Raw genomic sequence first — 27676 nt, forward strand, 5'->3', positions numbered from 1 at the left:
TCATTGCAAGAGGATTTGAGTACAGGAGCCAGGATGGCTTACTGCAGTTATACAGGACCTTGGTGAGACCACGTCTGGAGTATTGTGTGCAGTTTTGGTGTCCTTATCTGAGGAAGGATGTTCTTGCGATGGAGAGAGTGCAAAGAAGATTTATTAGGTTGATTCTTGGGATGGCAGGATTGACGTATGAGGAGAGATTGGGTCGACTACATTCACTAGAGTTTAGAAGGATGAGAGGGGATCTCATAGAAACCTATAAAATTCTAACAGGACTAGACGGAGGGAGGATGTTCCTGATGGCTGGGTAATCCAGAACCAAGGGTCACAGTCTCAGGATACGGGGTATGCCAATTAGAACCGAGATGAGGAGAAACATCTTCACTCAGAGGGTGGTGAACCTGTGGAATTCTCTACCTCAGAAAGAAATGGAGGCCATGTCATCAAATATATTAAAGAAGGAGATAGATATATTTCTTAATGTCAAAGGGATCAAGGAATATGGGGAGAAAGTGGGAACAGGGTACTGAATTAGACGATCAGCCATGATCTTTTTTCGAATGGCGGAGCAGGCCCGAAGGGCCGAATGGCCTACTCCAGCTCCTATTTTCTATGTTTCTATAGGACCATTCCTGAATCTGCTGGTTTCTACAACGCTCCCAAGTCTCAGACTTGCTACTATCTTTTGCAGCATTGTACGCCTCTTCTTTTAGTCTAATACTCTCCTTAACTTCCTGAGTGAGCCACGGAAGGGTCTTTCTTGACAAGGTTTTGTTTTTGAACGGAATGTACTTTTGTTGAACCCTTTGAATTGTTTCTTTAAATGTTTCCCACTCTTCATTTACTGCCATACCTTCCAGTCTATTTACCCAATTAACCTTAGCCAGTTCTCCCCTCATACTTTCATACTTGGCTTTGTTTAAGTTTAAGATTCTCGTTTGTGATTGAAATGTGTCACTTTCAAACTTAACATGAAATTCAGTGGTATTATGATCACTATTTCCCAGTGGATCTTTTACTATGACATTGCTTATTAACCCTGCTTCATTACACAAGATCTAAGATAGCTTTATCCCTATCGGTTCTACAGCGTATTGCTCCAATAAACTGTCACTAAAGCATTCTACAAATTCATCTTAGACCACTGTTGCTAATTTGATTGTCCCATTCTATATGCAGATTAAGTCCCCCATAATTAATACATTACCTTTTCTACATGCTCCAATACTTCCAATAATATCCCATTTAATGTTCTGTCCAATAATATAACTACTGTTAGGGGGCCTGTAAACTACTCCCACCAGTGTTTTCTGACTCCTACTATTCCTAATTTCCACCCAAACGGATTATATTTTGTGATCTTCTGAGGCCAGAACCCTTCTTATTACTGTCCTTATGCCATCTTTTACTATCAGGGCTACCCCTCCTCCTTTGTCATTCTGTCTGTCTCTCTGAAATATTGTGCACCCTGGAATATTCATTTCCCAAGCTTGATCTCCTTGTAACCATGTCTTGGTAATGGCAATTAGATCTAAATCATTTACCTCTATTCGTGCCACTAGTTCATTTATTTTATTACAGATGCTTCATGCATTCAGATAAAGGAATTTTAATTTCATAATTTTGGAGTCCAGGAGTTACAGCAGCAGCAGTGGTAGAGGGGGGTTTAGGAGCTACAGCAGCAGCAGTGGTAGAGGGGGACCAGGAGTTACAGCAGCAGCAGTGGTACAGGGGGGTCTAGGAGCTACAGCAGCAGCAGTGGTAGAGGGGGGCCCAGGAGTTACAGCAGCAGTGGGAGAGGGGGGTCCAGGAGTTACAGCAGCAGTGGGAGAGGGTGGTCGAGGAGCTATAGCAGCAGTGGTAGAGGGGGGCCCAGGAGTTACAGCAGCAGTGGGAGAGGGGGGTCCAGGAGTTACAGCAGCAGTGGGAGAGGGTGGTCCAGGAGCTATAGCAGCAGTGGTAGAGGGGGGTCCAGGAGTTACAGCAGCAGCAGAGGAATCCAGCAGCACTTCAGGTTCATGGCATCAATGAATGGCCGCAGTATAAGCAGGGTTGGCAGTGCTTAAAAAATGGTGCCAGCACCTATATTCTGGTCATCTGACCTCGCCATCAGTGCCTCATAGCCCGTCCCAGTCCTGAAATAGGATGGGCCCACTCCTCGGTAATATTAATTGGTCATCAGCTGCGTAATCACGATCGGTGGCAATGGCACCCACTTCTGGTGCTGCCGCCAGGACCTGTGACAGGCTGACAAAATTCAGCCCTAAGTGTGCAACATTCCCCTGTTGTCCACCATCATAGTTATATCTTCAAAAAAATTACAGAAAAGTTAGCATGACTTAATTAGGCATTAATTTAGCAAGGAAATAAGACTAAGAGAAAGAACTTTGATCACAAAGTATTCTCCTCTCCAAAAGATTGAAACATAGAAATCACAAATAAGGATTCCTTCACTTTACCATTAAAAACAAAAAGGTATCTTCTCAACTCTGTACAAAGATTTCAAAAAGTTCTTGTAATGACAACTTAGTTAATAACCTTTCCTTAAATTTGCACACAAAGGAAAGTACACCCCAGTGCGTCATAATGACCTGCCTCATTAGCAGTCAAAGTCTGAAAATAAATGTTGGTGTGCTTCATGGATCTGGATGCAGATTCCAGGATTTGGTATCATTCAGGATCAGGAAGGACATCTAGAGCTCTTCAGCTCTACCACACCTGGATAAAGATGAAGCTGAAGTCTATTTTTGTATTCTTCCAAGTGAGATTAAAGTTCATTCCAAAACAGAAAACAACTATGTTAAAGGAATCAGATGCAGCATCAGAGAAAACACACTTGAATAGGTCACAGTAGCAATGTGCCCTCGGAGTTTTGTATATGCATCCTTTAAATGTCACACACAAACATTAATAATTTACAACTAATTTCATGTCAAGAACTTTTATTGATTAGTTAATCTCAGAACAACCAATGTTTCTATTCATGATGCCACTGCATATAAACATTATGATGTTATATTGGGAGGGAGATTACTCAAAACGTCAACTCCCAATAATTAGAAAAATATAAAACATTATAACAAGGGACAACTAAAAGACTCAACTGAAGGCACAAACACCTCTTCCAAAAATATTACTGTTAGGTAGTGGCAATTCAATCAAAGGTGAGTGTATTAACAGATATATTAACAGAGGTGAGTGTGATAAAGTTAACGTTAGAGTCATTGCAGGAAATATATATAAATATATCCATATATATAACATCTTTCCAGATGAAGAATTCTCTGCAACTAACTTAATCAAGTGCATGAGAGTAATGGAAAGTAGCTTCATTCCACCTCAACCGCAAAAAACATCAGAGATAGGGAACTCACTTTGTGATGAAATGTGGCAGAACAAATGCATGCCTAAGGCTGCAAGACATAATAGGGCTGATTTAACTTTCAGTGATTGCAGAAAATGGACGGATTTCGATAAGCCACCTATTATACACCCCTTCCAATTTCTCTTTGCTTTAACTTCAATTGTAAGGAAACTTGAGTGGGTTGTACAACAAGTGCCTGTTTTGTACCCATGGCAAAAGGTAAAATGCAACCTTTGCTTAGATTTCATATTTTAATACAAGTGGCTTATACAGGTTATAGTTCTCTCTTTGATATTTTTAGTGCACTGTTGAACTTGTTCATCTTAATTTATTTCTTTTGCTATGTTAACCGAGTTGTTTACTAATTTAAAAGATTAATAACTGTATTAAAATAGCACAGACGGAACTTAATGAAAACATATTATACTGTGCACCAAAAATGGTACACAGAAGAATTTAAAAGGGAGATGTTCCACTTCGGGACACCCAAAATACACAGTGATGTGAATTTGCACAACCCCCACTGATTTTACAACCATTAATTTTAATAGGCAAAAGATCATGGAATGGCTTGATATACAGGAGCACCAAAGCAGAAAATCTCCCCTGAAATTACATGGAAAGAAAATGGTTAACATGTCTTTTAATTTAAACATGAAGTATATCATCATTGTCAATACATTGTCAAATTGTGTTTTAAAGTATGTTAAAAATCACATGCATACTATGCCATAGGGCTTTCCATTTAAAAGACAGTAACTCACCTTGTCTCATCAATGTAAACTGCTTCCAACACAGATGCTGCATATTCTATATTCTTCTTTAAATCTGCCACGTTAATCTCACCTTTCTCTAGTTGCTTCACAAGACATCTTAATCTGAATTGGAAAGATATTGCGTTACAAACTTTCAAACAAACATAGCATGGTTAAATATTCCATTTCTAGAATACTTTATTCTAAATGAATGTAAACTGTTTATTCATTTGAAAATACAAGTTTGGAAAGTGAGAAAATTTGTCACAAGCAGTTATGTTCTGAAAAAAGCATTTAGTGGTCTGACCTCAGGAAAGATACAATAAATCAGTTCACAATAATTCTTTTAAATAAGAGTCTGTTACATGTGTCTGCCAAGCTTCTCTAATTCAGGTGATAGGTTACACAAAGATAGGTTACACAAAGATAGTTTAAATATTTATTGAAACTAGAAAGATTGAAATAACACTATCGATCAAAGCAGCGGAAATGCAATTTTCTCTGTTGAAATGACTTCTGTCATTGGCTCCACATCTGGGAATGTCACCCTCTCCATATTACTGCTTTCCGCTGGTTACATTTTTTTTTATTTGTTCATGAGATGTGGGTGTCACTGGCAAGGTCAGCATTTATTGCCCATCCCTAATCGCCCTTGAGAAGGCCTGATTACAGCATTGGTTCAAACATGGACAAAACAGCTGAACTCAAGAGGTGAGGTGAGAGTCACTGCCCTTGACATCAAGGCAGCATTTGACCGAGTATGGCATCAAGGAGCCCTAGCAAAACTGAGGTCAATGGAAATCAGGGGGAAAACTCTCTGCTGGTTGGAGTCATACCGAGCACAAAGGAAGATGGTTGTGGTTGTTGGAGGTCAATCATCTGAGCTCCAGGATATCAGTGCAGGAGTTCCTCAGGGTAGTGTCCTAGGCCCAACCATCTTCAGCTGCTTCATCAATGACCTTCCTTCAATCATAAGGTCAGATGTGGGGATGTTCGCTGATGATTGCACAATGTTCAGCACCATTCGTGACTCCTCAGATACTGAAGCAGTCCATGTAGAAATGCAGCAAGACTTGGACAATATCCAGGCTTGAGCTGATAAGTGGCAAGTAACATTCGCACCACACAACTGCCAGGCAATGACCATCTCCAACAAGAGAGAATCTAACCATCTCCCCTTGACATTCAATGGCATTACCATCGCTGAATCCCCCACTATTAACAACCTAGAGGCTACCATTGACCAGAAACTTAACTGGAGTAGCCATATAAATACTGTGGCTACAAGAGCAGGTCAGTGGCTAGGAATCCTGAGGCGAGTAACTCACCTCCTGACCCCCCCAAAGCCTGTCCACCACAAGGCTCAAGTCAGGAGTGTGATGTAATACTCTCCACTTGCCTGGATGGGTGCAACTCCAACAACATTCAAGAAGCTTGACACCATCCAGGACAAAGCAGCCCACTTGATTGGCACCTCATCTACAAACATTCACTCCCTCCACCACCGACACACAGTGGCAGCAGTGTGCACCATCTACAAGATGCACTGCAGCAATGCACAAAGGCTCCTTAGACAGCACCTTCCAAACCTGCGACCTCTACCAACAAGAAGGACAAGGGCAGCAAATGCATGGGAAGACCACCAACCTGCAAATTCCCCTCCAAGTCACACACCATCCTGACTTGGAACTATATCGCCGTTCCTTCATTGTCACTGGGTCAAAATCCTGGAACTCCCTTCCTAACAGCATTGTGGGTGTACCTACCCCACATGGACCGCAGCGGTTCAAGAAGACAGCTCAGCACCACCTTCTCAAGGGCAATTAGGGATGGGCAATAAATGCTGGCCTGGCCAGCGATGCCCAAATCCCATGAATGAATAAAGAAAAAAAAGATGGTGGTGAGCTGCCTCTTGAACGACTGCAGTCTGTGTGGTATAGATACAACCACAATACTTCTTTTGGGAACTCCATTATTTTAGCAGTAAAACCCTTTTTAACATGGCAAAGTAATATGACTATATGATGTAATTTGCAACACAATTCAAGTAAATAACTGCTAATGTTAAAATCACTAAAATAAACTATTGATGGCTCAAAGGTGCTTTTAGAATACAGGAGTGCAGTTGACAGCAGATTTGGTTTTACTTGTATTCCCAAGTAAGTCTACAAATGTGTCTTCAGAATAAAGCCATCATTTGTTCAGAACATAGGAACAGGAGTAGGCCATTTAGCTCCTCAAACTTGTTCTGCCATTCAATGAGATAATGGCTGATTTGCGATCTAAATCCACATAACCACCTTTGCCGGATATCCCTTAACACCTTTATTTCACAAAAATCTATCAATCTCAGATTTAAAAATAACAATCAATCTAGTATCTGTTGCCATTTGTGGAAGAAAGTTCTAAACTTTTACCACACCTTTTACTTAGAAGTATTTCTCATCTTCACTCCTGAAAGGTTTGGCTCTAATGTTTAGACTATGCCCCCTAATCCTAGATTCCCCAACCAGCAGAAATAGCTTGTCTTCATCTACCCTATCTATTATGCTTAATATCTTGAACACTTTTATCAAATCACCACTTCACCGCCTAAATTCCAAGGAACCAAACCTTAGTTGGTGTAATCTTTCTGTGTAATTTAGTGCTTGGAGTCCAGGCAGTGTTGTCAATCTACACTGCACTCACTCCAAGCCCAATATGTCCTTCCTAAGGTGTGGTGCCCAGAACTGCTCACAGTACTCCAGGTATGGTTTAACCAGGTCTTTGTGTAGATGTAGCTTAACTTCTATCCCCTTGTATTCTATTCCTTTAGATATAAACACTTGCATTTCATTAGCCTTTTTAATTATTTTCTTAGCTGTTCAGGGCATTTTAATGATCTATTTTGCTTTATTATTCCACATATTATTATTAATTGTATTATTAATGATCTATGTACCTGGGCCCTTACGTCTCTTTGGACCTCCACTGCTTCTAACATTTCATGATTTAGAAAGTACCCTTTTCTATCCTTTTTAGGGCCAAAATGGATGACCTCACATTTGCCTACATTGAAATCCATTTACCAGAGTTTTGCCAATTCACTTAATCTATCAATATCTTTTTGTAATTTTATGATTCCATCTACAATGTTTACGCTGTCGCCTATCTTGGTGTCATCAGGAAACTTGGATACATGGCTTTCTATTCAATCATCTAAATCATTAATAAATATTAATAGTTCAGGCACCAACACAGATCCTTGTGGGACACCATGGACTGAATTTTCGGAACTCCTATAAATTTGGGAATTGAGGTGGAGGACCCCCGAAAATACTGGCGCTGGGCAACATGTCAACTTCAAGGCGCTGATCCCAGCACCGGCAATAATCACCAAGGTGGTGGAAGGGCAGGATGGAACCCCTCTCTCCTCCCAATTGAGGGCAGTTAAATTAGTTAAAAGCTCATCAAGAGCTTGTTGAAGGGGGAGGGTGGAATATTAAAAGAGGCGAACAGGTTTTAGAAGTTGTCAATTTCTGAACAGCTGAGGGGAGGTCAGTATACAGTGGGGAGTAGTCAAAGCTGCCCCAGGTCATCACCGCTGCCTCATAAACGGGTCAGTGGGACAAAAAGGGACTCAGCATTTGGTAAGTAAATGCCGTTGGTGCTGCGCAGATGGCAGGAAGAGTGGACAATCAGTGCTCAGGCATTGAACGGGGCCGTCACTCCTCTGGCACCATGGGCCCTCATCACCAAAGACCTCGCACTTCATAGCATTGGTCATGTCCTGCCAGTAGCCTTCAAAGTCACTGTGGCCTTGAACTTCTCTGATCCTTCCAAGGATCAGCTGCGGACCTTGGTTGCATTTTGTAAACAGCTGCACACCTCTACATCTCAATGGACAATGATGCCCTCTTTGTCAGAGCCAGACAGCACATTCATTTGACGATGGACATGGCCTCACAGGGACGGAGAACATTCGGTTCTGCCTCCATCACTGGATTCCCCCAGGTGTAGGGCATCATCGATTGCACCCATGTGATTATCAAGGCATCCAGGTACCAGCCAGTGAGATCCATTTACAGGAAGGGCTTCCACTCCCTCAATGTCCAAGTGAGCTGCACCACAACAAAAGCTTCCTCCCTTTGTGTGCTTGCTTTCCTGGCAGCTGCCATGAATCTTTCATCCTCTGCCAGTCCAGGCTGCCTCACTCCAACCCCCTAAATATGTGGATGGATCTGAGGGGACAAGGGAAATCCCTTGAAGAGACGGCTACTGACCACTATACAGGAGACTCAGACAGAGACACAGAGTCAATACAACCAATGCCAACTGCTCAGCAGTGTTGTGGGACGACCTTAAGAGCAGACCACCTTAAGAAACTGTAAGTGAAGGTCACCGGAGGAAGTGATGTTGCATCACACATGACCAGGGAGATTGTCCACTCTTCCTGCCATCTGCGCAGCACCAACGGCATTTACTTACCGAATGCTGAGTCCCTTTTTGTCCCACTGACCCTTTTATGAGTTGTAGCTGAGCACCAATTGCAGACACATGAAGCAATCTTTCAAATCGCTCAAACTTCCTCAAAATCGACTTTGGGAGTTCCAAAAAGTGTGTCAGAATGTTCTTCAAACTGTAATCTCTCAAATGAAGTGCAAGAAAATAATTAATCCCATTCTTTCATCATCATGTTGGGTCTTCAGAGTAAAACTGACATGATGTCTTAACTGGAAGGAGTCATATTGAAACTTTTATTTATACCTCCCGACAGAGAGGGCAACAGCGAGGCAGTATACAAACGATATTACAATATACCACAGTGGCCAACTCCATGGGAACAACTGCAGACCCAATCACGCTGCAGCATCTGGTGACTGATGTCTCAACTTCCATTGAAGCAGAAGCAGAAGCTATGCAACATTTGAATGCTGCAGTGGAAGCTCAGACTGGAGTCATGCAATCTCATCTTGTTGCCATGGACTTTCAGACTGCTGCCATCATGACTGCAATGCCACTGTACAAAAGAGTTTGCAGGGTCTCACAGCAGTTCAGCAATCAGTCCTCCGGCAGATTTCTAGGTCAGCTGAAGCACCGCCTTGGGGGAATGGCACTGGCTTCATGGAGCATGAACATGCTGTCCTCTGTCAGGATGACAGCATTTCTTCTCCCACCATTGCCAATCCACTAGTGCCCTTGTTGTTGCCTGTCAGCAGCCAGCTCACACTGCTGCTGTTCATGCCGAGATGGTGCCTTCTGAAGATGAGCCTTCTCGGGTCAGAGCTACTCGAGAGTGTCCTGCAAGGCATCTGCAGTTTTTCCTATTTAAAGTCAGCACACTTTCACCAGGCATGCTGCAGCGACTGGGGTAGCACTGTGTAGGAGCACTAGGCACATAAAAGACAGGCGCTAAGGGGGATGCACATGTGTATGGAATATTGAATGGTTTGTTTGATAAAGTTGGTCTGGAGCGATTGTTTCACAATGGCTTTTATTTCAGCATTGCATTCTAGAGGACGCCGTGATGGTCAGTGACAGAGGAAAGGTAAGATGTGGAACCATTGTAGAATGGGGAATTGGGTTGTGCTCACTGGTTTCACAGTTGGATGAGTCAATCAGGGACAGCCTGGCCAGAAAGTCAATATGTTGGTTGCCTCCTCCTCCCAAACTGGTCACTGTATACCTGATGGCAATCTTCCCTCTTCCCTCATGCTGTGCCCTCATGATGGCAGTTGTGCAGGATACAGCAGACCACGACGAATCTTGACACACTGTCCGGCGAGTACTGCAGGGCTCCTCCAGAGCAGTTCATGCTCAGCTGAAGCATTGCAAGAGCATCCCTTGGTCTGCTCGACGATGCTTCTTGTAGAAGCATGGCTCTCATTACATGCATGCTGCCCATGTGTGGTTGGGTTGCGCACTGGAGTCATGAGTCAGGTAGTCAACGGATAGCTCTCGTCACCCAGAAGCTGCCCTCTGGTTTCTCGTGGTGGCTCAAATGCTGATGGTACAGGGGACTGACACAGAATAAGGGGCATCATGACTGCTGCCCCAAGATACTGGGCATTCACCTGCAGGATGTGCTGCACAGTGAGCGGAACCCTTTGCGGTTGTGATACATTTCTGCATTTAGATGTAGCATCTATATAGCCATATATGTCCAGTCAATGGCACCCTGAGCATGGTGAAGCTTGCTATCCTGGCAAAGACATTTGCACATTCTGCCTGATTCTCCCTAGCAACACAGAAATGTATGTACTCCTCTCTCCTGGCATTAAGAGTTTCAATGACCTCTCTTATACAGCAGCGGCGGACATATTTAAAGATGTTAGAGTTGTTGCCTGCTCCAGTCTGGATGGATCCCGATGCAAAGATGTTCATGGCCATGATCACCTTGATAGCCACTGGCAGCTCCATTCTCGCCCTGCTTTGAGGCTGCTGGTCTGCCTGCAAGAGGTAGCAGATTTCAGCGAGCACCTACTTCATAAAACAGAAACATCACACACATTGTTCCTCAGTGAGATTTAGGTACAAAAAAATGTTGCCTGAAGACCCTGGTTGGAAATGGCCTCCTGCTGAGAGTCCTTCTCCTCTCTTTGTGAGCAGCTTGTCCTCCTCAGTGTTGCCTCTGCTCATTCTCCCTGTCATGCTGCTGGCCAAGGAGCATGGTAACTACAACACCTATGACTAGGAGCAAATGGTCTGACCAGAACCCCTGAAGTTATACCCAATGCCGTCACCATGTGTAACATCACTCCCTGTAGACTTCACCAACTTTAATAGCAGTAGAAAACTCACAGCACTCTAAAAATTCAGACAGAACCAGCAACTAACTTCAAAGTAATTGGTGATCTCTTTAAGTAACACTAGTGGGGGGGGGGGGGGGGTTTCCTCTTGCCGAATGCCTGTTCAGCTGTACGTGCCTAAGAGAGGGTGTTAGCTGAAATGGCAAGGTCATAAATGGTACCACTGGCATCAAATCAGCATTACACACTGACTGACGTCACAATCTGCATACTTCCAATGCATGCTCCAAGCACCCATGCAAATGACCTCACCAAAATGGCATCCAGCACGGGTCAGACCTGAAGTGCTTGCATGTACGGCGGATGCCATTTTGTAACCAAAAACACACAGTAGCGGCGCAAATACTGGCTTGATCTTTTTCTTATGTTTAAATAAGTGAAAGGTTACTAACAATGAAGTAGAAAAAGCTATTCTAAAAATAATAATTGTTTTCTACAGGAAATACTTCAAACATAAATTGTTTACCATCATCTCTTCAGAGGACAGGTGGTAACAACAAATCCAAGTCCATAGCAAACTGCATTTGAGGTTGATTAAAATGCTAACTGATCTTTTACCCCACCCACAATTTTAATTTAGTTCTTGCATTTTCAAAAAATCCTGCAAGATTTTTAAGAAATATATGCAATTCAAATGTTGCACACTTTGATGTTTTAAATCTTCAAAAGCTTAGGCTAATAAATTGATCTAATGCTAAAAGTGACTGTAAACATTATTATATTTAAAAGGTGGTCCAATAATAGAATGAGTTGAACCTTCAAAGATGTAAGTCTAAATTTCCACTTGACTGAACTGCTTAGTCTCAGCTGTTCTACTATATTGAAATACTCAGCAGAGAACAGGTCACGGTTCATTTTCTAAACCTCATATTGCCTGTAGCACTTACTTCACCTGCTTCAGTCCTCCACGATTCCTGGGCTTAACTGACTGCACTTTGTTGGTGGCAGCCCAGCTGTTTATTTTTTTTTAAGTGCTCATAATGCTTAAAATATACGTAGTAGGCAAAAATTACTTTTCAAATATAAATGCTATGAACATTATTAGAAATTTTAGGTTTTCATGCAACGATCCCTTTGATTCAGTGCAGGGATAGGCACTGACATGATGCACCATGGAAATTTGACAAAATTATTGACTCAGCCATGGACATGGGGGCAATTAATCTGTATATAAAATGTATAGCCAATCTAATGCCATCAAAACACAGTCCAATTTAAAACACATTTCTCCCTACAAAAAAGGTAGCTAAACATACAAACATCAATGGAGAGCAGCACAATTGTACTAAATAGTCATTTGATGGTACAGAACTTGAGTATTGCTGAAAGTAGAGACATGTTGTCAAAGCTTTTTGTCTTGCACTCATCAGGACAATCCGCAAGAATACCAGTGTAAGGGAAAACAACGACTTTAGACTGTATGAGAAGAGAGTGCTGATTGGTTGGCAAGTGAACTCTGATTGGTAGAGATAAAAGCAAAATACTGCGGATGCTGGAAATCTGAAACAAAAACAAGAAATGCTGGAATCACTCAGCAGGTCTGGCAGCATCTGTGGAAAGAGAAGCAGAGTTAACGTTTCGGGTCAGTGACTCTTCTTCGGAATTCTATTGGCTCATTCTCTCAGCCCAAGTATTTTAGCTGTATATATTTTATATAACCCTCCCTGTTATAAAAAAGAGGGAAGATATTTAGATAAAATAGATATGTATGAAATCAAAGTTATCTGCAATTGGAGTAGTAATCTGCCAAAGTTTGAGAGTAGCAACTGAGGTCTGGACTAAACTACTATGAAGTACTGATTAACAATTTGTGCTGTGTTTTGGCTGTCTGCTTGTTGCACTTATCCACTAAACACAATTGAGTGGCAAGCTGTACTGTTACGTCCTATTTTAACTACTGCGCACAAACCATAGAAGACGATTACAGGGAGAACATTCACACTTCATACTTTTACTTCAAGACTTGGTAGTTTATCCCTTAGCACCGAGTAGCACTTGTTCTATAGTCATCATGTAGGATTATGTGGCATTTGCTTTTGTAAAGAAAAATAAATTACTATGTTGGATCCTTACAGACAATAAGAAACTTAGCCACTAACAAGCAACCAGGAGACAATAAGGCTAGTATCATCCCACTGTGAACTTTGCATTTGCTTATTGGGAACACCTCCAAGCCAGGAACTCCATACTTTTTCTTTGTGTTGTCGGTCAGCATCAGCACTGCAAATAACAAGCAGAAGGGACAATTATCATTGCCCATAAGACATTTCAACATTGGCAATGTTGGAGGCCACCTGAAGAATCAATTCATTTGCTGGATGTCTGTCTGTAATGCTTTGTTCACATTCTCTCAATCCTTCGCTGTCTGTTCTTCCCTCGAGGCCGCAGTTCCTTGGTATCCTGCATACTGAAGTTCCCTCAATTGTGATGTCGTGAAGCATAGTGCACACCATTTTGGACAACCTTGCTGGAATGTACTATTATATCCTCTCTCCTTAGTGATTTAGCAAATAGAATCATTGCTTAAGACTCCAAACCACTGCTTAATTAAAACCTCTGTTTTGACATGGATATAACTTTAGCACTCTATAGCTATGTTGGTTGTCACAGCAACTGGTGTTATCAGCCAATGTTTACAACAATAATGGGAATCCCCCAAGATCTGTTGATTCCTTTCCAAGGAACAGATGGACTGTTTAGCATGGAAGAGTCATAACAACTTCCAGCATATTTCACACTAACTTGGAGTATGTTCAGCTCAACATCACATTCTCTGACGAGTATCCTTTTCTATTTCTTTGGGTTCACCTGATGAAGCCGGAATAGGCATATCTGTGTAATCTATGTTACATGAATCTTTGAGACATTATCCATATCAAAGAAGCCTTGCTGCCTAGATATTTGCTGATTTAGCTTAATTCCAATAGGATGTGCGCTTTAGCAGGACCATGGTAACACTGTGGCCATGCACCAACGAAGGGCTCACTTCTGTCAAAACCCCCAGCACCTTCGAAGAAACCTGAAACATAAAAATTCAGGGCTATGCTCACATTAAGAGCCACAGTTGTGTTCAAGGTGGATTACCCCTCATGCACAGGCCCTACAAGGTAGCATAACTCAGCACTAATCTCCCTGGGTAACTGTAAGCTTTATGTGAAGTATTGGTCTTGAGTTGATAAGCACTTTCTGAAGCATTGTCTGATGCCAGGAGGTCACAGGGTTCTATGCAGTCTGTGCTCTCTCTCAACCCTTTGCCTGTTGCACCTATGCACTCAATACAAACAAACACTGATTTTGCTGCTGTTCCTGTAAACTGGCAGATAACATTTATCATAGATAAATGTAGTATTATGCTGATAGGACTGGCTAACACAAAGAATGTACATAAGATGCAAGGCTCCGATCGAAAATCTTTTGAGTGAGAAAAAGACCTAGGTGTTGCACTGCATGATTTCTGAAGGTTCGCAAGTCTAATGGAGTATTGACATGTATTTCTAAGATAATTCAATATAAAACTATAAAACAAAAAGCAAAATAATGTCCTTCTATAAAACATTGGTTAAGCCTTATCTAGGATACTGTGTCCAGTTTTAGTCCTCTCACATGGTTGGTGATATAAAGGCCTTGGAAAAAGATCGGCAGGGAGGGGGCAATTAGATTGATACCTTGTTTAAAAGTCTTTAGTTATCACGGTAAGCTTAGAGAACTGGGTCATTTTATTCTAGGAAAAACATATACTTTAAAAGAGATTTAATTGAAATATTTAAATTAATGAGAGGACTTGACTGATTCTATGTGTATAGACAATTTGAATAGGTTAGGGTGAATCACTGGTTATGGAATTGTCTCATGTTGAACCAGACTTCTCTCAACCTCAGCATCCTTTTTATCACCAAGCTGAGATTCTGATACAAAGAATGGAATTTTCCCAACAGCAAGGAAGCAGATTTGAAAGCTGGACCAGGAGCAAAAGCAGAGATGAGGGTGTCAGGTTGGCGCGTCAATGCATTTCCGTCTCCGGATGATCTTGCCAGAGGTGGAGTCAATGTGACTTCTGCTACCGGTCAGGTAGTGCCAGGTATCCAATTAGTAGTGATGAGTAGTGGGGAATCCGCCAGGATTTTCCTGACGTTGGAGCAGACTGCCATGAGTCTGGCATGAAATGGGCATGAAAGGCTGCGTCTGCGGCTGAAACCAATCCTCCGGAGGGGTTTCCTCTTCACTCTGATGTCCCTATTGCCCTTTATTTTTGGCATTTCTTTCATGCTGCCAAGGGTGCCTCCCCTCGGTCCTCTAACTGCATCAGAAGTGCCCTCTGACTGGGCCTGCAGCCTCAGGAGCCCACCGATTGTCCTTAATTGGATGGCAGACACGGGGACACGGGGGCCAATTAGAAGGCTGCCTCTCGGAGGATGGCGACAGTGGGCACACTGCAGACCCATGCAGTGTGGGGACCAAGAAATGTTTCCGACGCCTGAAAATAATCTATCAGCAGAAGAATCTGCCCAAAGACTGCCTACTTCAATCCCCATAACATCTCCCACTTCCACATCTGCATCTTCTGAACTGCTGGTGAAACCCTCATCCATGCCTTTGTCACCACCATATTAAACTATTCCAATGCTCCCTGACAAACTACACCCTCTATAAACTTCAACTTATTTGAAACTCTGCTGGAAAGATCCTATCCTGCACCAAGTACTGCTCACCCATCACCCCTGTCCTCACTTATCCAAGGCTTCAAATTTAAAATTCTCATCCTCATCTTAAAAAATAGCTTCATAGCCTTGTCCATCCCTATCTTTGTAATAGCCTCCAGCCCTAAAACCTCCTGCCCCTGAACTCTCCATTCCTTTGCCTAACATTTGTGAGCTTCCTGTTTCTTTTGCTCCGTTGGTGGTCATGCTTCCAGCCACTTAGGCCCCATGCTCTGCATTTCTCTTCATAAACCCTTATATCTCTATTTCCTTCATTAAGATCTTCCTTAAAACCTAAGTATTTGAGCAAGTCTGTAGTCACTCCTCCTAATATTTCCTAAATTACAACAATGACTACGCTCCAAAAGTAAAAATCAGGCTGTAAAGCACTTTGGGATATATGGTGTCATGGGAGGTGCTATCTCAGTGCAAGTCTTTCTTTCCTTTCTGTGATTCAGCATTAATATTTTCTTTACATCTCTGTGAAATACCTTGGGGCATTTTTTTCTATTTTAAAAGGTGCTATTTGAATTCAAGTATTTATTGTTTTGAGAAGGATAAGAGCAGCAGTGTTTTGAGGACACCATCAAGTTTCCCTCCATCCTGACTTGAACATATATCATCATTCCTTCTCAGTCACTAAGTCAATATTCCTGAGCTAACACCATGGTAGAAGGCCCATCTTCTCAGGGAAACTAGAAATAGGCAATAAATGGAGCCTTGCCAGCATCACACACATACCAAGAACAAGTAAAAAAAGGCAGTTGTACTGGATGGATCATGTGTGATTTTATCTTTTCAAAAATGTCTTCCAATGAAGGATTTTTAAAATTCATACACAGGATGGGCATCACTGGCATTTATTGCCTATCCATAATCATCCTTGAATCAATTGAGTGGCTTGCAATGCCATTACAGAGGGCAGTTAAGTGTCAGCTGTGGGCCTGGAATCACACATAGGCCAGACTAGGTAAGGGCAGCTTATTTCCTTCCCTAAAGGGCCAAATGGGTTTTTATGACAATCCATCTATTACTGATAACTAGCTTTCTTCCAGATATCTAATTAATTGAACTTAAATTCCCCAGCTGCCATGGTGAGATTTGAACTCATGTCTCTGGATCATTAGTTGGCCTCTATGTTACTCATCCAGTAACTTGCTACCATACCCATGAACTGGCACAGTCATCTGAAGGGAATTGTTAGGAGAACCAAAAGAAGAGCTGTAAATTTCAGAGGCATCAAACTCTAAATCTTACTTGAGGAGACTGAACAGGGACACTGCTGGGCCGTCATTTTAGATGGCAGAGCACACTATTACTTTGCAAAATGTATGAGCTGCAGCATAGAGCAGAGCACCTCCCAATCTGTCAAGGCACTGAAAACATTCCTTTAAGATCTGATGGTCCTCTCAGTGACCAGCTGGTAACGTAATGCATCTCATTGTACTGATCCTGCACAGTTGTCTGCACAATTTTTAGTGGGTTGAGTAGCTAGGAGAGCAGAGCTTAGGCTTTGCCACCCACAAGCCATCTGTTGACATGATTCTCTTCCTTAAGGAGTTCAGGAAGGACTAAATTCCAAAGGATTGTGACAATTTACAGTAACTCTTGTGTTGACATACGAGATGCTCTGATGGGAAACCCTTTCCGTTGAAGTTGAGGGTGTTGACTGTTGGAGCAAATTTAGCAAGATCTATTCCACACTGTACCAGAAAAAAATGACCATAAATTTGAAAGCAAAATACTGCGGATGCTGGAAATCTGAAATAAAAACAAGAAATGCTGGAACCACTCAGCAGGTCTGGCAGCATCTGTGGAAAGAGAAGCAGAGATAACGTTTCGGGTCAGTGACCCTTCTTCGGAACCTTTGACATTTCTAATATTTGCTAGTTCCGAAGAAGGGTCACTTACCCAAAACGATAACTCTGCTTCTCTTTCCACAGATGCTGCCAGACCTGCTGAGTGGTTCCAGCATTTCTTGTTTATATTTGACCATAAATTTGGATATCCTTATCTTGCTGCGATGCCAAACTCAATGAATTCCCCAGTTCTCTTGAAAAGTGTGTAATTACCCGATAAATACATACCAGTATGGAATCCTGACAGATATGAGTCTGTAGCATAAAAGTTGAGTGCAGTCATCATTTTTCTAGTATAAATAGAGACAACATTTCCTCATGAATTGGAGTGGGGTGGGGGGGGAGGGGGGGAGAAGGGTAATATGTAGTGAGAACCAGTCCTATAACCCTCTGAAATCTCAGCGTTCCTCCAGTTCTGGTTTCTTGCACATGCTGGATTTTGATCCCTCCACTGTGCTTTCAGCTGCCGTGGCCCTAAGCTCTGGAATTCCTTCCCTAGACCTCACCATTTCTCTACCCTCTCTCTTCTAAGATGTTTTTTAAAACCTACCTCTTTGACCAAGATTTTGGTCAGCTATATGAATGTATGTTTTTGTGGTTTTGTTGAGATGCATCTTAGAATCATGGAGTCATTTACGGCATAAAAGGAGGCCATTCGTCCCATAGAGTCCATGCCAGCTCTGTGTGGCACAATCCAGTCAGTTGCACTACCCCAGTCAATTCTCTCAGCCCTGCAAGTTTATTTCCTTCACGTGCCCATCCAATTTCCTTATGAAATCATTGATCGTCTCTGCTTCTACCACCCTCGTGTGCAATCTTCCATCCTCTCCTACTGTTCCTCCTCCTCCATGATAATACATTTAAATATAAGCTCACAGGGAATGCCATAACTGCTCTTGAGAAACCTCACCTTGATGGTGGGGGAGCGAGTAAAAGGTCCAGTGGACTTGCACTTCTACAGGAAGTCAGAAGAAAATCCAAGGCTGTCTAGACTGAATATCAAAAACAAATGCTTCAAAAAGTAATTGCCAGCTGTAGTAATCACAAGTCAAAACTTTTCAGAATCTTCAAACTCGAAGACCCCTGACTTTTGCTAGTCCCAGCTGATATTTCCTCAGTCTAACTTACCCCGAGTGCATTCAGCCATAAATCCAAAGGCAAGTCACTGGATGTTATCATTAATGGGAACCAGGCTGATTTCACACTCCTCTCTCCTACAGCCCAGCAATGGTGAGGCCAGTTATACAATCTGGCTGAGATAAACTTGCTCAGTCCTAACTGCTGATTGAACCTGAATCTGTCATGACCAATACAGCTAAATTCCTTAGGGGTTATTACTCATCCACTCAGCCATCAGAGAGCAGGAATTCTAAGGCTGATCATACCTCAAATTACCCGTATGTGAAAACTACCGAATTGAATCTACCACCTTACTTCAATTATCAAGATAACTGTCTGAGATGAATGGCCTATAAGAGTGCATTCTTCTTCTTCTTTGGCCTCCTTGCCTCGAGAGAATGGGTAAGCGCCGAGAGGTGGTCAGTGGTTTGTGGAGCAATGTTTGGAGTGGCTATAAAGGCCAATTCTAGAGTGACAGACTCTTCCACAGGCGCTGCAGATAAAATTGGTTGTCGGGCTGTTACACAGTTGGCTCTCCCCTTGCACTTCCTTCTTTTTTCCTGCCAACTGCTAAGTCTCTTCAACTCTCCACTCTTTAGCCCCACCTTTATGGCTGTCCGCCAGCTCTGGCGATCACAGGCAACTGACTCCCACGACTTGTGGTCAATGTCACAGGATTTCATGTCGCGTTTGCAGACGTCTTTACAGCAGAGATATAGATGGTCAGTGCATCTGATACCAGTGATGAGCTCACTGTACAATGCATCCTTGGGGATCCTGCCATCTTCCATGAGGCTCACATGGCCAAGCCATCTCAAGTGCCGCTGGCTCAGTAGGGTGTATAAGCTGGGGATGTTGACTGCCTCGAGGACTTCTGTGTCGGAGATACGGTCCTGCCACCTGATGCAAAGGATTCTCCGGAGACAGCGAAGATGGAATGAGTTGAGACGTCGCTCTTGGCTGACATACGTTGTCCAGGCCTCGCTGCCGTAGAGCAAGGTACTGAGGACACAGACTTGATACACTCGGACTTTTGTGTTCCGTATCAGTGCGCCATTTTCCCACACCTCGTGGCCAGTCTGGACATAGCAGCGGACGCCTTTCCCATGCGCTTGTTGATTTCTGCATCGAGAGACAGATCACTGGTGATAGTTGAACCTAGATAGGTGAACTCTGGAACCACTTCCAGAACGTGGTCGCCGATATTGATGGATGGAGCATTTCTGATGCCCTGTCCCATGATGTTCATTTTCTTGAAGCTGATGGTTAGGCCAAATTCGTTGCAGGCAGCCGCAATCCTGTCGATGAGTCTCTGCAGACGCTCTTCAGACATAAGAGTGCATTGCGTTTCTAATTTTCTATAGTACAAAATACTGCTAAACAATAACAGGGAACCAGAGCTGAAGTGACAAGGCTTTGAGGTGAAGTTTAGTTAATTAATTAACTAGGGGTTTAGCAGGCAAATCACAGGGTTGGGGTAGTTAGGTGTGCAGATTGGATCACTTGCCATTTTGCTGACTGCACTATCTATCTACTCACCTCCTCCTCCCAGGTTACAATTGCAACCAGTCAAAGTTCCTCAGTGGCCTTTGTACCAACTATAACATGATTGTTGGTTCACTCTCAAGTGTCACTCAAGCCAATCTGCCACTTCTCAGATGTTAACCCTAGAATCATATGCATAGAAGGAGGCCATTCAGCCCACCTTGCCAGTACCAGATCTTTGAAAGAACTATCTAATTAGTCCCGCTCCCGTGTTCTTGGCCCGTAGTTCTGCAAAGTTTTCCTTTTCAAGTATTTATCTAATTCCCTTTTGAACGTTACTAATGCGTCTGCTTCCACCACCCTTTCAGGCAATGCATTCCAGATCATAACAACTTGTATCTTAAAACCATTCTCATCTTCCCTCTGGTTCTTTTGCCACCCTGAGGAAAATCTTCGTGATGAGGACTTTTTCTCAAAGTTCAACATCAAATTAACTGCTAAACTTTTCATTATGGAATGATATTAATATTATATTTGACCTTTTTTAACCAGAGCTGTTAAATATAAAGTTGTTTTCATCTCTCCTGTGCCCATGCCCTTTTATGTTGGATAACAGTTTACCATTTCAAAAAAATAGAAAGTGCAATGACATGGCTCTGTACTGTGCCCTGTCGGGAACAATTGTTCTGCTTTTATCCTCTGGGTTCTTATGTGCCAGGTAAGTGATTCATATTGTTGAAAAGAGAGCACTTTTAATTTATGCCAAAGTTGTTGCAATCGTTTTGAGTTAATAATATAATAAAATATCATTGTAGCTATTTAATTTAAAAAAATTCTAACATTGCTTAAATAAATCAGTCTCCCGAGCCTGCGCTGTAGTTATTAATAATGGATGTCATGTGATTTATAAATCACAACACTTTTATATAAGACAGAGTTGTGGCTAAGCATTTCTCTTATAGATTGAGGTATCATACAATTTTAAAAGTTCTTTGTATAGCAGATATTTAGTGCACAAATATGTTGCAGCAGATTGTAATTTGGCTTTTTTCTAGTGACTCTGGGCTGGATTTTCCAGTTGGGTCTCAATCCAGACATTGGCCTTAATTCTGGGTCAGAGATCCGGAAATGACCGTGGCAGGAAGTCACTCACGATCTTCCTGGAGGTAGTCAATTAAGAAGCCGCCACTAGAATCCTCATCCAATTAAGTATGGCGGGCGGACCTGTCATGTCCAATTTAGCCTACAATTATCTTCCCTCTCATAACAATGAAGAGAAGTAGAATCACAAACTTGTTCATCCAAGAGGCAAATCATAGAATCTTACAGAACAGAAGGTGACCATTTGGTCTATCATGCCTGTGCTGGCTCTTTTGGAAGAACTGTCCAATTTCATCCCACACGCCAGCATTTTTCCCATAACCCTGCAAATTAGTTCTCTTCAAATACATGTCCAATGCCTTTTTAAAACTTCCTATGGAATCTGATTCCAGCATTCTTTCGGGTATGGGTTCCAGATGTTAATAGCCCCCTCTATGAAAAAGTCAGTCCTCATTTCCCCTCTAGTTCTTTTGCCAATTATTTTAAATCTGTGACCTCTGGTTACCAAGCCACTTACCAGAGGAAACCATTTATTTCTACTTGCTCTATCAAAGCCTTTCAGAGTTTTAAAGTCCTTTATTAGGTCTCCCCTTAGCCCTCCATGCTCCAAGAACAATCCCAGCTTCTCCACCTCGCCACATAACTGCAGTCTCTCATCCGTGGTTTCATCCTGGTAAACCTCCTTTGTTGTCTCTTGAAGGCCTTGATTTCCTTTCTAAAGTGTGGTGCCTAAAATTGTACATAATACCCAGCGAACCAGTGATTTTTAAAGCATCATGCAGGCCCCCACCTGCCAAGAATAAGGCACATTAATTTCACCACATGGACATTAAATTTCAAATTGTTGCTGAGAATAGGAGAAGGCCTATTACAAGGGATTGCAGTCCCCTGGCTGGAAGGACATTTTTGCATATTAACAAACACTGACTGGAACAAAGGAGCTATCCCCGACCCACCCAATACACAAAGCCAGAAGTGGTTATACCAGTCACGTGACTACGCTGCTGGCCAACTTGGGGAGTTTTAAATTGCAGAGACAGTGTTTGAATTGGCAGGAAGCTCTTTGCTTCTGGATTGAAAAAACCTCTCCTGGCTGGCTTGCCACAGCCTCTCCTGTCTGCTCCCATCTCTTTCTCACAGAACTGAAACCCACTGAAGACACAAACTCCAAGAGAGAAAAGTCTCCTGCAGTGAACAAGCTTTAAGAAGAATACTGGGCCCCAATGAAAAGCAAGATCAACTCTCAGTGGGCGGGACTTCTGGACCCAGGGTCCTTAATCCTGAGTAAGGCCTGCTGCTGCCGAGTTAAGTGCCTGATTCACATGTGATGCGGCAGACCTTCTCCAAAGAAGGTAACAAGGGGTTCTCACCGGCTCTTCTGCCAGCAGGCGAGACCCCTGCCATCTCCATTAAATACCTCCTATTATCTTTTTATAGAACAAATAGAGAGTCACTGACATCTCAGGATATGGTTTTTCATGCAATCCATAATATAATTCTGTAAATGTGGATTATAGTCTTTCACTATCAAAAGATGTAACCATTCCACTACTGCTGCCATTATAATGAGCAGTCATGTACACCTTAGATCTATTCACAGGAATACCATAAAAGTGCATTATTTATCCACTTATCATATAGGGCTCTGTTCTAATGGAACATTATTGAACAGCTTGGGACAATTCTGTGCCTTAGTATTTAGTTTATGCAACACTTTGATCGAAAGGAAAGATTCAATGCAAAGTATATAGCTGGCATTACGCTACAAAGCAATTCTAATTTTGGTTCTACTCCATTTTACATGTAGGACAAAAAAATGATAAATACAACGATAATACATTACAGATTTTTAAAAATACAATAGCAGCTGCTTTTCATTGTGATAAACTAACAACTGTAAATTCATCATATTGTAGCCATTATCTTCTCATTGGATTTGCTTAAAACATTTGTAAACATAAAACAGAGTTCTACGAAATACTTTCCTAATCAGGATCCACTGACGAGCATTACAGTAATTATTACAAGAGGGAGAAAGTTCAAAACAAGTTTCCATTCAGCAACAAAAGTCGAGCTTTTAGAGCTTTACATTTAGAAAGAAAGATTTGGATTTATATAGCACCTGTCACAACCCGAGGACATCCTAAAGCACTTTACTACCATTGAAGTATTTTTGAACTGTTGTCACTGTTGTAATGTGGGAAACACAGCAGCCAATTTGTACACAACAAGCTCCCGCTAACAGTAATGTAATAATGACCAGGTAATCTGTTTTTGTGATGTTAATTGAGGGATAAATAATGGCCAGGGCACAGGGATAACTCCCCTGCTCATCTTCAAAATAGTGCTATGGGATCTTTTACATCTGCCTGAGAAAGCAGAAAGGGTCTCGGCTTAACATGCTATCAAAAAACGGTACCTGTGACAATGCAGTACTCCCTCAGTACTGCACTGGAGTATCTGCCATGTTTTTTGTGCGCAAGTCCTAGAGTGGGACCTGAATCCACAACCTTCTGACTCAGAGGTAAGAGTCCTACCCACTGAGACATAGTTAACAATTAAAATTATGAGCACTTAGGCACCACTGAAAACTTACCATTGTGTATTGAGTTGATCATACTGTTGTCATGGAAGTTTTTTTCTGTTGTTTAAAAAACTAAAGGGGGTCTGTGTGCCTTTAAGACTGACAGCAGTTTTTAATATTCTCTGGAAAAGTGTGTGCGAGCCATAAGCCTGTTCCTAAGCAACTGCAAGAGAGATGCAGTCACATGCCATATTGTATCAGTTTGACTGTGTAAAGACTGGCTAGAACCAGTTTGATCTGGCAGACCAGCGAGGTGTGCTCTCGTTGTAAGAAGGATTTTGTTTCTCTCAGCAGAAAAACTATATTGGCCTACAGGTTGTGTTTTGCCTAAAGAGGAAAAGACCCCTGAAAAGGAATCTTTGCATTATTAGAGGTAGCAAATTTCTTTTCACTTCCAATCTCAAAGTAGTCTCTGCCTCAGGAGAGACTTTCTGTTGCCTTTTCTGTTTCTGGGAGTTCTGGAATTCTCAGTAAAGTTTCTACTGATGGACTGCTAATTCAAAATCTCAATAGATCTGTTGTTATGCTCCTTGTTGAAAGATCTGTGTGACGCCTACTGCAGCCAAAATGCCATGAATGCCTATCCATTACAAACTGTTCATCAACTCGCCTGGAGACTTCAAGTGGCATCTGACTATTCGCCTCTGGGACACTTCACCGAACCAGGAACATAGCCCACCAAGACTTACAACCCAGTTGTTTTATTATTCCTAAGAAACAACTCTAATTTAAAACATCATTTTTAAAACTGGTTAACCATTGGTTATTGAATGTATGTATGTGTGCATGAGGGTTAGGAGGAATAAGAAGTTATAAAATCTTTTCAGACATAGATTTATCTCAGTATTGTTTAAGATTTAGTTTATTAATAGTTAATTTGTTGTTGTTTAAAGATACCTGGTTTGGTATGTTTTATTCTGGGGGTGAATAAAGTGGTTAATTTGGCTAATTTCCAGGAGGCGGGAAATTTTAATAATATGCTGTGACCTGTGGAGTAATGGTGCTGAATTGACAGCACATTGCTCCCACCTCAGTCGTAACACTGTGTAGACAGTGAAACTGTTTAGAAACAGTGCCCTTTTCATAGCAGATATGCATTCCTACACCTCCTTCAATTTTACTAATGAAGTTTGACATGAATTTTAAAACAAATGCTTGCATATATATTTCTTTGTCATCTAAATTGCTAGTATGTGTTATAGTACTACATATATTCATAAAGAATACTATTTCTCAAACAGGGAACTTTTATTTGTTTGATTTTGTGTTCACTAACTGAGAAACTGATGATCATCTGTGCTGAAGAATGAATCATTTACCACTCCAGGCACTCAGTAATGGACAAGTATTCTCAGAAATAAAAACAGAAAATGCTGAAAATACTAAGCAGGTTAGGCAGCATCTGTGGAGAGACAAACAGGGTTAATGTTTCAGGTCAATCAGCTGAAAGGTAATGCATCTGAAACGTTAACCCTGTTTCTCCACAGAGGTTGTCTGACCTGCTGAGTGTTTCCAGCATTTTCTGTTTTCATTGCGGACTTGCAGCAAGTAATATATTTTGTTTTCTTAAAAATACTTTCAGGTTGTACAGGAGCCAGCTGCAGAATATAGTCCTCTACACCACCTAAAAAAGGTACTCTGTACCCTACTGCACCAATTTAAGTCATCTGGGGGATGAAATCCCTCATGTCTTGCTTTGCCAGCAGAAGTCTGATGGAGTGAAAATCCTAAGCACTCTCACTGAAAGTCATAGACTTTATGCTAAATTGTGAGAAGAGAATCATTATTATATTAGGGGTGAACGGTTTGTCCCTGTAAGGCTGCATCAAAGTTATATCAAAGTCATCTGTCTTTACAGGGGGGCAAGGAAGATTGGTGTATTCCAATCATGAAGTAGAGGCCTATGAAGAGCTAAAGAGAGAGTGCTGCAAAAGTTTAAAAATGCTCCTTAGGTTTCACATGGTGACTCTTGGCCTGAAATGTTTTCTGAGGACCCTCAAAAAGAACTCACATCAAGTCTCAGCTTGGGAAACCTCCATCCAAGCTTTAGAAGGGCAAACTGAGATAATTCCCAGAATAGCTCAAGAACTCTCCCAGACATGTTCCCTTGACAAAGTCTATGAGTGAAAGACTCACTCTCCCTCTGCAGTCCTAGCAGAATTTAAGATGCCATCTTGCACGGAGCAGAATCGACTTCCCTCCCAGGCAGACATCTCTTTTTCTGCGCTGCCCAATCCAAGAATTTCAGCCCCTCCATCTCCCACACTACCATTCCAGCTAAATATGTACCACATTATGGGTAGTTTTATAATGGGGACTCATATCACTGAGATAAGGGCGAGCATTGCACTCTGATTTAACTAATGGCACATTCAGCCAGCAGAGGGAGGGGATTGCCATGTCATAACAATGAGACTATTCCAGTGAGGACTGCTAACAGCTGATTACAAAAACAAAATCACAATCACCATCACAATCATTGGCTAGAACCCTCTGCCTTCTTCCTGGACAGATAGTGAACTGAATTCATTGTCATTTAGCTTAGTTTAAAATATTTTTCTAAAGTGTTAATTCAACTCCCAGTTGTTTTCAAACGTTTATGACAGAAGTTAAATAGCAGTGTTTTAGCAACAAAAAAATAGGAATTTTAGATTAACAGGAGATCTTTTGACCCTTTTTGCCTGCACTGAATTTATACCCCTGTTGGTAGATTTTACACAATCCTATTTTCCCAAATTCCACCCTGTACCCATTGATATTCTACCATTTTGAGGAGGTATGCACCATATTTTTAATGTTGTAATAAATTTACCACTGATGGTAGCAATGCATTCACATTCTAATAATTTTTGTGTAAATATTTTTTCAATCTCCCCTTTATGTAACAAGTAATTATCTTGAAATCATGCCCCATGTCTTTAACTTCCGAACCAACAAAATTTTTCTATGTTCACCTGTTGAGTATTTCTAGTATTTTCCATTTTTATTTCAGATTTCCAGCATCCACAGTATTTTGTTTTTGTATTAGTGTTTAATTCACTGCCAATTCTCTTCCAGGAATGCCTACCTTGAAGAAGTTCTGCTCTTCTGTCCGATGGGATTTCCATTTGTCTCTTAACTTTTTCCAGTTCTGATGAAAGGTCATCAACCTAAATGTTCACTCTTTCTTTCAGTGTAGCTGATTCCTGACCTGCTGAGTATTCCCAGTATTTTCTCTTTTTATTTCTGATTTCCAGTATCTGCAGTATTTTGATTTAGTATCTCTGCTTACCTTATGTACTCCTTGTATCATTTTGAACATTTCTGTTGCATCTACTTCCATCTTCCCCGTGCAAGAGAATACAAACTCTTCCCAATGCTAATTGCTCTTGTTACTGCTTGTAAGTCAGACTACTCATCACCATTATCATATTGTCATTCTGAATTGCACTTTCTCCACAACTATCATTGCTCCTATAATTAGGAGCCCACAGTGCACAAAGTATTCCAGATATGGTCAAATGATCATTTTGCACAGTCCTCATGATATCTTTGCTTTTGCATTCCATTCCTCTTGGTGTAAATCCTAAAACCCCATTTGCCTTGCAAATTGTTCTTTTTTTAGTCTATCCACACACTGTTAAGGCTTTATGCAACTGTACACCTAGATTCATTTGCTCCTCCACTGTATTAAGTAATATGCCATTTATTTCTAATCTTTATTCTTGTTCTCAAAATGTATCATCTCATATTTTTCTGTGTTAAATTGCCTCTGCCAGTTACTTGCTTATTCCCATAGCTGCTCTGTTGTAGTCAAATCAATGTTTTCTACCTCAGATTAGTCCATCCTATTCTAAGAATTCACTTCTTCTATCTCTATTGGGTTCTAGTAAACATGTCGATGTCTTGGGGGTCCATTCAGTGTGCAACATTTTTTTTAACACAAAT

At 41.6% G+C, this 27676-nt stretch overlaps 1 protein-coding gene and 1 long non-coding RNA gene across 9 annotated transcripts in view; one reads left to right on the forward strand and one right to left on the reverse strand.

Moving 5' to 3' along the window:
* Positions 1-4274, forward strand: part of LOC137372120 (uncharacterized) — a 58720-nt gene extending 54446 nt beyond the window's left edge. For both annotated transcript variants that reach the window (XR_010975390.1, XR_010975389.1), the window contains exon 3: positions 3913-4274. This is a non-coding gene — a long non-coding RNA (uncharacterized lncRNA). The remainder of the gene's footprint in view (positions 1-3912) is intronic.
* pde1a (phosphodiesterase 1A, calmodulin-dependent) overlaps positions 1-27676 on the reverse strand; it is a 615382-nt gene that overhangs the window by 118458 nt on the left and 469248 nt on the right. For all 7 annotated transcript variants that reach the window (XR_010975386.1, XM_068035559.1, XM_068035558.1 and 4 more), the window contains one exon: positions 4126-4239. Coding sequence is in view for 6 of the 7 variants with exons in the window: in XM_068035559.1 (XP_067891660.1) it covers positions 4126-4239 (114 nt within the window). In the remaining variant the exon portion in view is untranslated. The remainder of the gene's footprint in view (positions 1-4125; positions 4240-27676) is intronic.

The sequence above is a fragment of the Heterodontus francisci genome, chromosome 7 (genome assembly GCF_036365525.1).
Source record: "Heterodontus francisci isolate sHetFra1 chromosome 7, sHetFra1.hap1, whole genome shotgun sequence".
NCBI lineage: Eukaryota > Metazoa > Chordata > Chondrichthyes > Heterodontiformes > Heterodontidae > Heterodontus > Heterodontus francisci.